General features: G+C 39.5%; 1 protein-coding gene across 5 annotated transcripts in view; it reads left to right on the forward strand.

Moving 5' to 3' along the window:
• Positions 1-13,247, forward strand: part of kif13a (kinesin family member 13A) — a 50,321-nt gene that overhangs the window by 21,199 nt on the left and 15,875 nt on the right. For all 5 annotated transcript variants that reach the window (XM_056761832.1, XM_056761834.1, XM_056761835.1 and 2 more), the window contains exons 7-24: positions 869-956; positions 1,207-1,341; positions 1,442-1,554; positions 3,682-3,793; positions 3,916-4,128; positions 4,216-4,326; positions 5,471-5,605; positions 7,656-7,786; positions 8,025-8,111; positions 8,189-8,364; positions 8,439-8,658; positions 8,744-8,906; positions 9,314-9,457; positions 10,526-10,675; positions 10,754-10,918; positions 11,014-11,187; positions 11,402-11,553; positions 11,636-11,768. In XM_056761832.1, coding sequence (XP_056617810.1) covers positions 869-956; positions 1,207-1,341; positions 1,442-1,554; positions 3,682-3,793; positions 3,916-4,128; positions 4,216-4,326; positions 5,471-5,605; positions 7,656-7,786; positions 8,025-8,111; positions 8,189-8,364; positions 8,439-8,658; positions 8,744-8,906; positions 9,314-9,457; positions 10,526-10,675; positions 10,754-10,918; positions 11,014-11,187; positions 11,402-11,553; positions 11,636-11,768 — 2,602 coding nt within the window. The remainder of the gene's footprint in view (positions 1-868; positions 957-1,206; positions 1,342-1,441; positions 1,555-3,681; positions 3,794-3,915; positions 4,129-4,215; positions 4,327-5,470; positions 5,606-7,655; positions 7,787-8,024; positions 8,112-8,188; positions 8,365-8,438; positions 8,659-8,743; positions 8,907-9,313; positions 9,458-10,525; positions 10,676-10,753; positions 10,919-11,013; positions 11,188-11,401; positions 11,554-11,635; positions 11,769-13,247) is intronic.

Consider the following 13,247-nt stretch of genomic DNA (forward strand, 5'->3'; position numbering starts at 1 on the left):
TGCCATGCCATGTCGTTTTTGCATATATTGCAATTAACACAATTTTTCATTTTATTAAGTGTGAAATGCTCCCACACCTTGGATGACTTGGTTCTCCTTGATTTCTCGGCCTCCGCCTTTTTTTTTTTTTTGCTCCGCCCCGTCTATGAGGCGCCGAACTCTGCTAGCATCAGTGAGCGAGAAGTGTGCGAGAGAGACCGAGTGTGTTCACTCCGCTCCGCGCTCAAATAAAGTTTTTCTTTTATAATCAAACGTCTCGCGTCGCGCGACACAACGAATCGATAATGAAATTCGTTGCAAACTCTTTTAGTAATCGATTTTTATCGATTTAATCGATTCGTTGTTGCAGCCCTAGTTTAAAGCTAAACTTACATCTATTTTCCCTCCTAATAACATTCCTCTGTTGTCTGATATCGGTCACAAAATGAGACAAAATTAGACGTCAACAGATTGAATGTAATTTACTAAATCACAACTAAAAGGCTCTCCCTTGTATTCATAAACATTTACTCAGTAACTTCTAATCAAAGTCAGTGAGAGCAGGTGTGATGTGTCAGAGGAGATCTGGTCCTCCCGGCTGAGTCTGGTTTCTCACAAGTTTTTTTTTCTGTATTTATTTATCATTGGAGTTTGGGTCGCTATCCACAGGGCCGTGTTGTCTCGCTCACAGGGGGACTGACGATTGTAGATATTATTTATTACAATCATCTTGCTTGTTTTATAAACACTACGCTGTGTGCTGTGTTTTACCTTCTCTGTGTTTTTCTGGTTTTCTCCTGTAAAGCTGCTTTGGCACAAAGAACATTGTGAAGAGCGCTATATAAATACAATTGAATTGAATAATTTGGTTTCTGTTTCTTCTGTGCAGGAGCAGACAGTCACTGAAGGTACGAGAACATAAAGTCTTGGGTCCGTACGTGGACGGTCTGTCTCAGCTGGCTGTGACAAGTTTCGAGGTGAATATTAGAACTTTGAAGTATTCAGATGTTGCTCTCTCGTGTCTCAGGATCTTTCTTAGAAATGTCTTTAGGCAAGAGAAAAATAAAGGAAGAATACAGAGATGTAAAATGAATGTGGATGAATCAGATCAGATCATTGGTGTGAATCTGCTCAAATTCACTACAATGTGAGATTTTATAATGGACACAAGAAAAGGTCACAGGTTCTCACAATGATGGTGCGAGATGTCGTTTCTCTCTTTGACAGGACATTGAGTCTCTGATGTCCGAGGGAAATAAATCTCGTACAGTAGCCGCTACAAACATGAATGAGGAGAGCAGTCGGTCACATGGGGTCTTCAGTGTCATCCTCACACAGACGCTGTATGATCTGCAGTCTGGGGTCAGTCATGTGTTTACAACAACACCCATGCTGCTGTTGGCTAAAGATGTTCCTTTTGTAAAATAATATCTTCTGTGTGTGTGTTTACGATGGGTTGCAGAACTCCGGTGAGAAGGTGAGTAAGATCAGTCTGGTGGATCTGGCCGGAAGTGAACGTGTGTCTAAGACCGGAGCTGCAGGAGAGAGACTGAAGGAGGGAAGCAACATCAACAAGTGAGAATTCTCTTCAACTCTAGAGAAAAACTCAACATTGTTTGATACCAATGTTAACTAGTGGTTCTCAGGGAACACTCATGCAAATTTTTTATGTTAAAATTTCACAATTCAATTCTATTGTTATGTCATTTGGGAGGTCTACCCATTTGGGAGGTCTAGAACATTTACCATGGTTTCACTACAGTTAAAACCAAAAATCAGTGGTTACTGTAGTAAAACCATGGTTTTGCCCTAAGTTATCAATGCTCCAAAAAACTATGGTTTCTACACTTGTACAACAAAAGTTTTGTAAGGGTAACGACCATTTCACACTGCACGCATAAGTGGAGTGAGATCAATTTTACATTCAGTTCTTTTAATACATTCATCGAAACGCTTATTTGATGTAGATTGTATAACTAAGATTGGTTTTCTCCGTGTTTGCGCTCCGTCCGCATGACACAAATTTCGTCATCAGAAGGGTCCGCGGCCGTCCCAACACCCAGTCCATGTGCAGCCTTTTTTTTTGAGACCAAGCGGATATGCCGTGTACAACAGTGCATGCGTGAAAAAAGTGCACTAGTCCATTAGGGGTCAATATACACAAGGAAAGAATGCCTAAGATTTTTTGGACCTCACTTCAAAGGAGGGGATATCAAATTTTCCAACATTGCTGCTAATGCGGGTATAATGTACAAATAACAATTAATCATCTGGATTATATTAAATTGAATGTTGTGTGCAGTTTCTTGTCTTGAATAATTGAAATGTTTAAAAAAAAATTAACGTAATGCGTTATTGATTGAACGATAGAACCGCAACATGCAACTGTACACAACTGCAAAACAGTTATTGTAACCATTAGGGCTGTCGCGATAAACCGACGACAAATATCAGCTTTTAAGTGGAGTACGGGAAAATGCTGCTGTATCCTAAAGCTAGAGGGCGCTCTAGTGCAAAAACTCCAAATACGCACTGCACAAGAAGACCATAACACGTTCTACAATCAAGGAAATGCATACGGACATGTTTTTATCACTGTTTCTCAAGCCTCATCAGGTATTTTTATGATAATAAAGTATATTTATAATGATCATGTTTTATGGGTGTTACTCTTTTAAATGCAGGTTATAAGCGACTCAAACTCGCACTGCTTTTAGATAGAGCAGCATTTCCTACTGATCCCAGAGCTGTGCTTCACCAACAAGCTGCGCATTCCAAAAATATATTGACACATTACATATTGCAGTCAGCTTGATTTCAATAGGATTCAGTGGTATTGCTATACATTATCGTGGAGCCCTAGTTACCATCTATCTATCTATCTATCTATCTATCTATCTATCTATCTATCTATCTATCTAAAAAAAACAATAAAATAAAAAACAAATAAAAACAAATAAACCTTAAAAGTTATATGGAAATTGTCATCCACTGCAACACATTTCTTCTCACTTTTTGTGTTTCTTCCATTTTCTCTGCTACTTACAGAACTCTTAAGCCTCTTAAAAGTCCTACTTGCTACTCCTATCAATTTTGGACCTTTTTTTTAAGTGTTTTCTGTAATTTTAAGGTGAAATGGACACATTTCTCAGAATTTGTCACTAGGAGCAAGTCCTTGCGCTGATATTTTTCATGAATACAGGCCCTTTATTAATTTCTTATTAAATGAATTAAACCTTTTAACCTTTTTTTTTCGCCGTTTTATTTCTTACATTTAGCAATTTTAATCTCAAACCGTTCAATTCCATTGTTTTTCATAGTTTTTATTATGTGCACTTTAGCAAGGCAGCTTATACTTTATAGCCAACTTTCTGACATAACATCCTGCATGGTATTAAAGAAAAATGAACTACGTTAAAATATATTTTAAATGATGTAATTGTGTACAGTAGATGTTTCACATTCTTTCTGGGTGAAAAGCACGGCATTTTCTCTGCTAATAAACTTTCACTATAAATCACTTATTAAAAGTGAAGTATAAAAAAAAAAATGTTAAAACAAACCATTGTTAAATGGGTATTTCTGACATTTTGTAATATTGTGCGGCCCTTGAAACTAAATAAATGTTTTCTTGCAGAGCTCTTGAATCAGCTCTTGGTTGGTGTTGATTCTCTCATTAGTTGTGTTGTTGTGTCTCTTCAGGTCGCTGACCACACTGGGTTGTGTGATCTCTGCTCTGGCCGATCAGTCTGCAGGGAAGAGCAAAAACAAGTTTGTGCCGTACAGAGACTCTGTGTTGACGTGGCTGCTCAAGGTACTGAGACACGCATCAGGTCTCATTCAGAAATCACAGACATACCACGTGAAGACGAAAATGGCATAACGGCTTTAATCCGCTGAAAGTTTGTGTTTCATGTGTGGTTTGTTGTGTTTCAGGACAATCTCGGTGGCAACAGTAAAACAGCGATGATAGCCACCATCAGCCCAGCCGCCGACAACTACGAAGAGACGCTGTCGACGCTGCGCTACGCCGACCGAGCAAAGAGAATCGTCAACCACGCTGTGGTCAACGAAGATCCCAACGCCCGCATCATCCGAGAACTCCGAGAGGAGGTGGAGAAACTGAGGGTGCAGCTCTCTCAGGCCGAGGTGAGATGAGAAAGTATTTCCTCAGAAATCACAAGTGTTGAACTGGTGTTACAGCACATCTGACGAGGACTGTGTTGCATTTGTCAGTCTCTTAAAGCTCCAGAGCTCAAAGAAAAACTACAGGAGTCAGAGAAACTCATTCAGGAGATGACGGTCACCTGGGAGGAGAAACTCAGAAAGACGGAGGAGATCGCACAGGTCTTTAACACAAACACACACAAATGAGCCCAGTCAACTTTTCCACAGAGATCTCAGAGTACGTTTACATGATGAAAAACCCAAAAGTTTCACTTGCACACGAGTGTTATCAAAGCGATCTGCATTTGCATGGATATGTAAAACCGCTGTATTATGCATGCCATTCCAGTGGATGTTGTGATGTAAACAAACACGAATTGTCTGCGCACATACAAATAAAAGCTTAAAACCCGTTGATACACCGTAGCTGTGTCTGAATCTATTAAATAGTGCACTATATCGGGGGTCCGCCATTTTGTAGGGAAACAACTCATTCCCTAAATTTTTAACTACTTTTACCCACAATGCAATCTGATTTTGATATATTGATCACACACATATTTCCCATGATACAACGGGAATCAAGCGTCTAATTAGAATCAGCTGGAGGAGAGTGACCATTAATGCCACGAATGTACGTTTATACAATTCTGTTTGTTCTTGTTGACAGTTCTTTTGAGATTTAACAGATTAAAGGAATGTTACATACAGCACTGTGATCTTAAATATATTAAACAAATTTTAAACATTTAAGTAATTTTAGGAAACATAATAGTACATAAACGTGGCAAACATTCGTATTGTTCTCTTTATTAAAAGCGAATACAATGAACGTGACAAATAATGTCAAAATGAAATCCACAAAGTCACAAAGGTGTCAAATAAGCGTTATGACGAATGTCAGTACTGTCAGACACAGGATATATGTATTACGTCAGTGTCTAAAATTGTTCACTCATTTTCATTCTTTTCTATTCCTCTTTCCTATATAGTGGACTATTTAGCATTCACTATGTAGGGAATAGTGCATGAGTGAACAAGTGAGCGGATTTAGACAAGTTTTGTCATCGTGTACGTGTGTTTATAGTTTGTGTACAAAAATGTCATCGTATGATGTCATCATTTTTGGAAAACGCCACCTCAGGGTTTACACAGGGATGATAACGCTGTCGTTCTCTAAAACGTGCACTTTGCGACCCATTTTCAAAAGTTTGCGCTCAAAAACGCTGTCGTCATGTAGACGAGCAGCCAAAACCCATAAAGAGTTCTCTCTCGGGATGAACTCCAACATTTCTTTTTTAATGAATGTCATTGGTGTGTGCAGGAGCGTCAGAAGCAGTTGGAGAGCATGGGCATCTCTCTGGAGTCTTCAGGAATCAAGGTTGGAGAAGACAAGTGTTTCCTGGTCAATCTAAACGCTGATCCGGCTCTAAATGAACTGCTGGTTTATTATCTGAAGGTACATTCATCTGTCATCATTATCATAATACATGATTTAGGTTGAATCAACACGATTAAAGGCCTGTTCAAACCAAGAACGAAACAATATCTATGAGAGGAGTTGTGAGAACCATCACTCTGTTGAGTTGAGTCAAGATTCAAACGAATCGCTCAGATGAATCATTCAGATTTGTGAACGAGTCCTTCTGATTAATTCAGTAAATTCATCATTCCTTTCACTTCATTCACAAACTGAACATCTTTAGATGTGAGCAGTGCTGGTTGGCGGTCTGTGAGTCAGCCGCAGGGCTCATGAACACCAGACAACAGCTCTTTGTTTGTCTCCTCCGGTCGGCTGGCATGCCGATGTGACATTAGCATGTTAATGTGAGGGGAACGGGGGGGCGTCTTTGGGCCGTGAAGATGTTTGTTTAACTAAGCCCACACGTATGATAACAAGCACATTCTCCTCCGTAACTATTATTACTGCCAGCTGTTTTGCGTGTTGAGTTTAGCTTACACATAGTATATTTATTGTCAAACTATCAGTAGGATAGTTATGTATGCCTGTATATATGTAGCACCATGGTCCTGTGAGGCACGACATTTCGTTCCCCTGTATGTCCCCGCATGTAGCGGAATGACAATAAAGCTCGAACTGAGGTGAACTGAACTGAACTGAACTGAAGATCAGTGGGCGGCAATACAAAAAAGTCGTCTTAGAAAAATAGATATTTAATGACAAGTGCACAGTAGTAATCATATTATGGTGCTTTTTTCACGTAAGATGAAAATTACAGAAAACAAGGGCTTATTCTCACTATAGAGGACCAAACTTGCAATAATTGAAAATACATGCATAAAAAATTAAATAAATGTGATAATAAGACAAAAAAAACGATATGATTACGCAGATATTGTTTAGTAAATTAAGCTATAATAAATATAAAAATACTTATTTCTTTCTATTTATAATGTTTTATGTATAGAGAAAAAAGAATACAAATATGTGTACAAATATATTCAGAAAATAATCAAGTAATACAGAAAAAAGTGATGTTACATTTAGTTTTGAGAATTGTATTTATTTTAGTTTGATCCTTTATGTACTGTGTATATATATGATGAAGGGATGTAACGATTCACTCAGCTCATGATGCGATGTGATTCAAAAAACTGATCTTACGCTTCGATTCATTCACAATTTATTCTTATAAAATGAGTTGAGACAAATAAGAAATGAATGCCGCCCCTTTTATTATTTCTCAAACGCTGCACATTTCTTTGTAAAATAAAAATATATTTTATGCCTAATAACAAAACTAAACACCAATTTTAAAACATATTCCAAATCAAATTAAAAAAAAGAATAATACCAAAGTTTCTTCAATATTTCTTGGAATGTTTTTACATTTCAGAAATATCAGCATATCCACGTTTTGCAAGTTTGGAGTAAACACAGCGATCCTGTTGTTTAAAACATGTACTGCAACTTAAATAGCTTCTCAACCTGCTTGAATTGTCACTTATTATAATCGATTTTCAAGCGACTCACAGTGAATCGCTACATACCATATTAGATGTATTTACTTTATCATCTATACTTAACACAAGGTTAAAGCAAATACAAGCTAGATTACATTTAATTAACTTTAATTATATTTGTTCAGTCAAGTGGAGATGGTGGTCTAGTGGGTTAAACCACTGAACTGGTAAATCAAAGGTTGCTGGTTCTATCCCAGCAGCCACCACAAGTGTGTCCTTGAGCAAGACACTTTACTCCATGTTGCTCCAGGGGGATTGCCCCTGTAATAAGTGCACTGTTAGTCGCTTTGGATAAAAGCGTCTGCCAAATGACTAAATGTAAATGTAAGTCATTTTCAGTCATTTGTTTGGTTTTTATCATTTATTTCATATGTATAATTTTTTTTCATTCTGTCATTGTTGCATTTCTTTCAGTATAACATTTAATTTACATTTAAATTTACCTGAAGTAAGAAAATACATATTTCGAGTGGAGCACAGTGTGCTTTGTTGAGTGATGTGTTGTATGTTCTCGTGTTGAACAGGATCACACGCGTGTGGGTGCGGACACGTCTCAGGACATTCAGCTCTTTGGTATCGGGATTCAGTCTGAACATTCGGTGATTGAGATCTCGTCTGACGGAGACATCGCTCTCACACCAGTTAACAACGCCAGGTAAACAACACCTGTCAAGAACACAACCAACTTAAAATTCTCATTCATCTCCGAGCTGGTTGTTTGGTTTAGAGGTAAAACATTTTGAAGAAAACATCTCCTGACACTCCAGTAAATGAACAAAACGTATTTTAACAGTATTGGATCGTTCAGGTTTTTAAGATCACAAATCAAACTACAATGCAATAAAGTTGATGATGATGGTTATTAAAAGCGGTCTGTCACGGTGTTGTCGCAGAACTTGTGTGAACGGCACAATGATCTACTCCAGAGTTCATCTGTGGCACGGAGATCGAATCCTGTGGGGAAACAACCACTTCTTCAGGTAAGATACGCACTACCTGAACAAGATCACGCGTGTCGTCATAGTAACACTCATCAGAGTCATCCAATCGCCCTCAGGATCAACCTGCCCAAACGCAAGAGACGCGAGCGTTTGAAGGAGATGGAGAGAGACTCGCCCCGCGAGAGCTTCGTGGAGGTGGACGTGGAGACGGCCAGCGAGGCCTCCTCTGAGCAGGACTACAGCTATGAGTTCGCTCAGATGGAGGTCATGATGAAGACTCTGGGGAGCAACGGTACGGCCGTGACCTTTGACCTGACACGCTGCAGCACGTGATTCAGAGGCCTGATGTTGTGTTCCTGTGCTCAGACCCCATGCAGAACGTGGTGCAGGTTCTGGAGAAACAGTATCTGGAGGAGAAGCGTTTGGCTCTGGAGGAGCAGCGGCTCGTGTACGAGCGTGAGCTGAATTCTCTGAGACAGCAGCTGTCACCAGAAAAGATCACGCAGCACCAGCGCAGCGGCAGCGACCGTCTGCCTCTGCCCACACACAACACACACAACAGAGTTAGACTGTGGACGCACGAGAGGTGAGATGCGTCCTTCTCCACACGTCTCTGGTGAGGTTGTGTTTATTCAGACACATGATCGCGTGAATCTGTCTGTGTGTTTCAGGGACGAGTTGTTTCGTCAGAGTCTCTCTCGTCTCCGCGAGCAGGTGGTGAGAGCAAACGCTTTAGTGCGAGAGGCCAACTTTCTGTCGGACGATATGAAGAAACTCACCGACTATCTGGTGACCCTCCAGATACCTGCTGCCAACCTCAGCGCCAACCGCAAGGTGAGAGCCACATACACACGTGTGACATCACATCCTGCTGGGTCACATGATCACTGTTAATCTCATCGCGTAGATAGAGAGTGCGTGCGTGTGTGTTTATGATCCAGGTAATCTTTTCCTTGGTTAAACTTTGTGATTTGGTTAGGACTGTCAAACGATTGTTCGTGATTAATCGGATCAATAATAAAAGCTGTTTTTGAGAAAAATATAAAAACGAATAAACTTTATATCTCGATACAATATAAATACATGTCCCTTTTCCTAAAAATGTATACGTGTATGTGTTACAGTACACAGACGTATATTATGTCAACACAAAGGTTTATTCTGGATGTGATTAATCGCTGATTAATTACTAGATTTGATCTTTTCTCTAATGTTGAATTGATGTTGTTCATCACACCCAGCGTGGAGCGATTGTGAGTGAACCTGCTATCCAGGTGCGGCGTAAGGGGAAGGGAACACAAGTGTGGACCATCGAGAAATTAGAGAACAAGTTAGTGGACATGAGAGAACACTACAGTGACTGGAGAGAGAACACACAGGAAGTGGTGAGTCACATCAGAGTGTTTGAGTTTTATTTCAGAGGTCACAGCGGTGACCCCAAAGTTGCTTCACAAGTGTGCCTCTACCTTCACACATTGAATTATTGTAATCCTTGTAGTAATATTTATTTTTCATGTAGCATCGGTGTTTTAATGTATATTTAGTTCAAGAACATTTGGAGTTTATTTCATTAGTTACGATTTATTGCAAATACACAAAAACTACATATTTTCACATATGTATACGATTCCTAGAAATGTCTGTAGCACAGGGAAGCTGGGATAAAGCGATGATTGGTGAGTACCTCTGGAACATGATTCGTGAGGACATTGTTATTATATAAAAGACAAAAACCATCAAATGTACACTTATGAAGTATTGGACGACTCATTTTTAGTAGCTGTTACGTAAACTGTTGTTTTGAGCTCAGTGTAATGACGGTACCTTGTCATTTCTGCGTACGAGTAATATTAACCTTATTGTAAAAAAGAAAATTGTGAGTACCCTCAATGGTAAAAAATTGATTCATAAAGAAACAGTATAAATTGAAGTGATTTTATTGAATAAACATTAAAACAAGTAAAAATGTAAATTTCTGCACCACACTTGCATACGATCGAGCAGAAACTATGCATTTACAGAAATGATACGTTCAGCTGATAAAAAAGTTTTTTTTCAATATGATCAGGTTATGTCACAAGCTTTTTATTGGAGAAGTGTTTGCAAAACCTACAGACAGAGTGAGCAATAGTAATGATTTATTAAAAAAACTAAATGATTAACTGTAGAGCTATATATCTCCTTATATCTCCTTATAGTTTTATTATTATTCATGATGTTTTTGTATTAATATTACTCGCCTTTGAATGATTTGCTCTTTCCAGTTTAAGTGAAAAGTACTATTCGTTATAGTTAAAGTTGTATATTAAAACAAAATGCATAAAAAACGAATAAAAAATCAATAAACCTGATCTTTAACACGGCTTTTCATCAGAACATGTTAAAACTTTTCAAATTAAACAATTGACCCTCTCCTTTGTTTTGTGAGGTTTGGTTTTGTTTGATTTTTCCAGGTGAACAGACTGCTTAATAAATCAGGAGATCCGTTCTATGAAGCTCAGGAGAATCATAATCTCATCGGTGTAGCTAATGTCTTCCTGGAGTGTCTCTTTCACGACATCAAGCTTCAGTATGCCGTTCCCATCATCAGCCAGCAGGGGGAGGTGAGAGCGTCTCTACATCTGTGTGGTGATCCGTCTGTCGGACTGCGGTTTATCACAGCCGTGTCTCTCCTCCCGCAGGTCGCAGGACGTCTGCACGTGGAGCTGCTGCGGGTGAGCGGAGCCGTACCTGAGCGTCCGGCGGCCGGAGACGATTCATCTGAGAACTCCAGCGAGAGCGGCGGCTGTGACATCATGGACAATAATGGAGAGATTGTTCATATGGCCAAGAAGCTCACCTGCAGGGTAAGCAGACAGTTTGAATTTGATTTGTTCTCATATAGAAAACATCAGTATGTGAAGGATTTAACCCGGTCATGTTTTCTGTTTTCTTCCGTCAGGTGAGGATCAGAGAGGCAACGGGTTTGCCTTTAAACCTGTCCAACTTTGTGTTCTGTCAATATATGTTCTGGGAACAGCCAGAGCCCACTGTTGCCCCGCCCATGGTCAGCCCGGACACGCCCTCTCCTCGGACCCCTGACTCTGAGTTCACCGTGCGCTTTGATCACTGCAGGGTAAAAAAACATGAATTCAAACTTCACTTTGGTGGATCTCACCGTCCGGCTGTAATATTTAAACATTTAGGATTAGTGAACTTGAGCGTGAGACTCATCCCACAGCGTTTGTACAAAAAATCATGAACCCACCAATGGTATCTGAGCGGCATGTAGAGGCCAGCGGGTTCGTGTTCTCTTTAGAAAATGTCAGATGTGGTCTGGTTGTGTGCAGGATTTTGTTTTTTATGTGACGGAGGAGTTCCTGGAGTTTATCTCCGAGGGCGCTCTGGCGATAGAGGTGTGGGGTCATCGGTTCGCAGGGAACGGACGCTCGCTGTGGGAACTGGACGCGCTGCAGGCCAAGACACAGTCGCTCAGAGACAGGTGACATGATTCTCATCAGTTCCTATTCCTTCAGTACGTGTGTATACTACAGCATGATAACTGCGTGTGTGTCATTTGACAGGTGGAAAGAAGTGTCTCGCAGTGTTGAAACATGGGTCTCCGTACAGGAGCTGAACGAACAGGGCGAGTATTCATCTGTAGAGCTGCACCAGAATAAAGACACCAGCACTGGAGGAGTGTTTCAACTGAGACAGGTGCGACACACCACCCTCATCCAATCAGATATCAGAATTACAACATGCCTCATCCAATCAGATATCAGAATTAGAACATGCCTAATCCAATCAAATATCAGAATTAGAACATGCCTCATCAAATCAGATATAAGAATTAGAACATGCCTCATCCAATCAGATATCAGAATTAGAACATGCCTCATCCAATCAGATATCAGAATTAGAACATGCCTCATCCAATCAGATATCAGAATTAGAACATGCCTCATCCAATCAGATATCAGAATTAGAACATGCCTCATCCAATCAGATATCAGAATTAGAACATGCCTCATCCAATCAGATATCAGAATTACAACATGCCTCATCCAATCAGATATCAGAATTACAACATGCCTCATCCAATCAGATATCAGAATTAGAACATGCCTCATCCAATCAGATATCAGAATTAGAACATGCCTCATCCAATCAGATATAAGAATTAGAACATGCCTCATCCAATCAGATATCAGAATTACAACATGCCTCATCCAATCAGATATCAGAATTAGAACATGCCTCATCCAATCAGATATCAGAATTAGAACATGCCTCATCCAATCAGATATCAGAATTAGAACAAGCCTCATCCAATCAGATATCAGAATTAGAATCAGATGTCAGAATTAGAACATGCCTAATCCAATCAGATATCAGAATTAGAACATGCCTCATCCAATCAGATATAAGAATTAGAACAAGCCTCATCCAATCAGATATCAGAATTAGAACATGCCTCATCCAATCAGATATCAGAATTAGAAATGCCTCATCCAATCAGATATCAGAATTAGAAAATGCCTCATCCAATCAGATATCAGAATTAGAACACGCCTCATCCAATCAGATATCATCCAATCAGATATCAGAATTACAACATGCCTCATCCAATCAGATATCAGAATTAGAACATGCCTCATCCAATCAGATATCAGAATTAGAACACGCCTCATCCAATCAGATATCATCCAATCAGATATCAGAATTAAAACATGCCTCATCCAATCAGATATCAGAATTAGAACATGCCTCATCCAATCAGATATCATCCAATCAGATATCAGAATTAGAACAAGCCTCATCCAATCAGATATCAGAATTAGAACAAGCCTCATCCAATCAGATATCAGAATTAGAACATGCCTCATCCAATCAGATATCAGAATTAGAACATGCCTCATCCAATCAGATATCATCCAATCAGATATCAGAATTAGAAAATGCCTCATCCAATCAGATATCAGAATTAGAACACGCCTCATCCAATCAGATATCATCCAATCAGATATCAGAATTAGAACAAGCCTCATCCAATCAGATATCAGAATTAGAACAAGCCTCATCCAATCAGATATCAGAATTAGAACAAGCCTCATCCAATCAGATATAAGAATTAGAACATGCCTCATCCAATCAGATATCAGAATTAGAACATGCCTCATCCAATCAGATATC

The sequence above is a fragment of the Triplophysa dalaica genome, chromosome 12, assembly GCF_015846415.1.
Source record: "Triplophysa dalaica isolate WHDGS20190420 chromosome 12, ASM1584641v1, whole genome shotgun sequence".
NCBI lineage: Eukaryota > Metazoa > Chordata > Actinopteri > Cypriniformes > Nemacheilidae > Triplophysa > Triplophysa dalaica.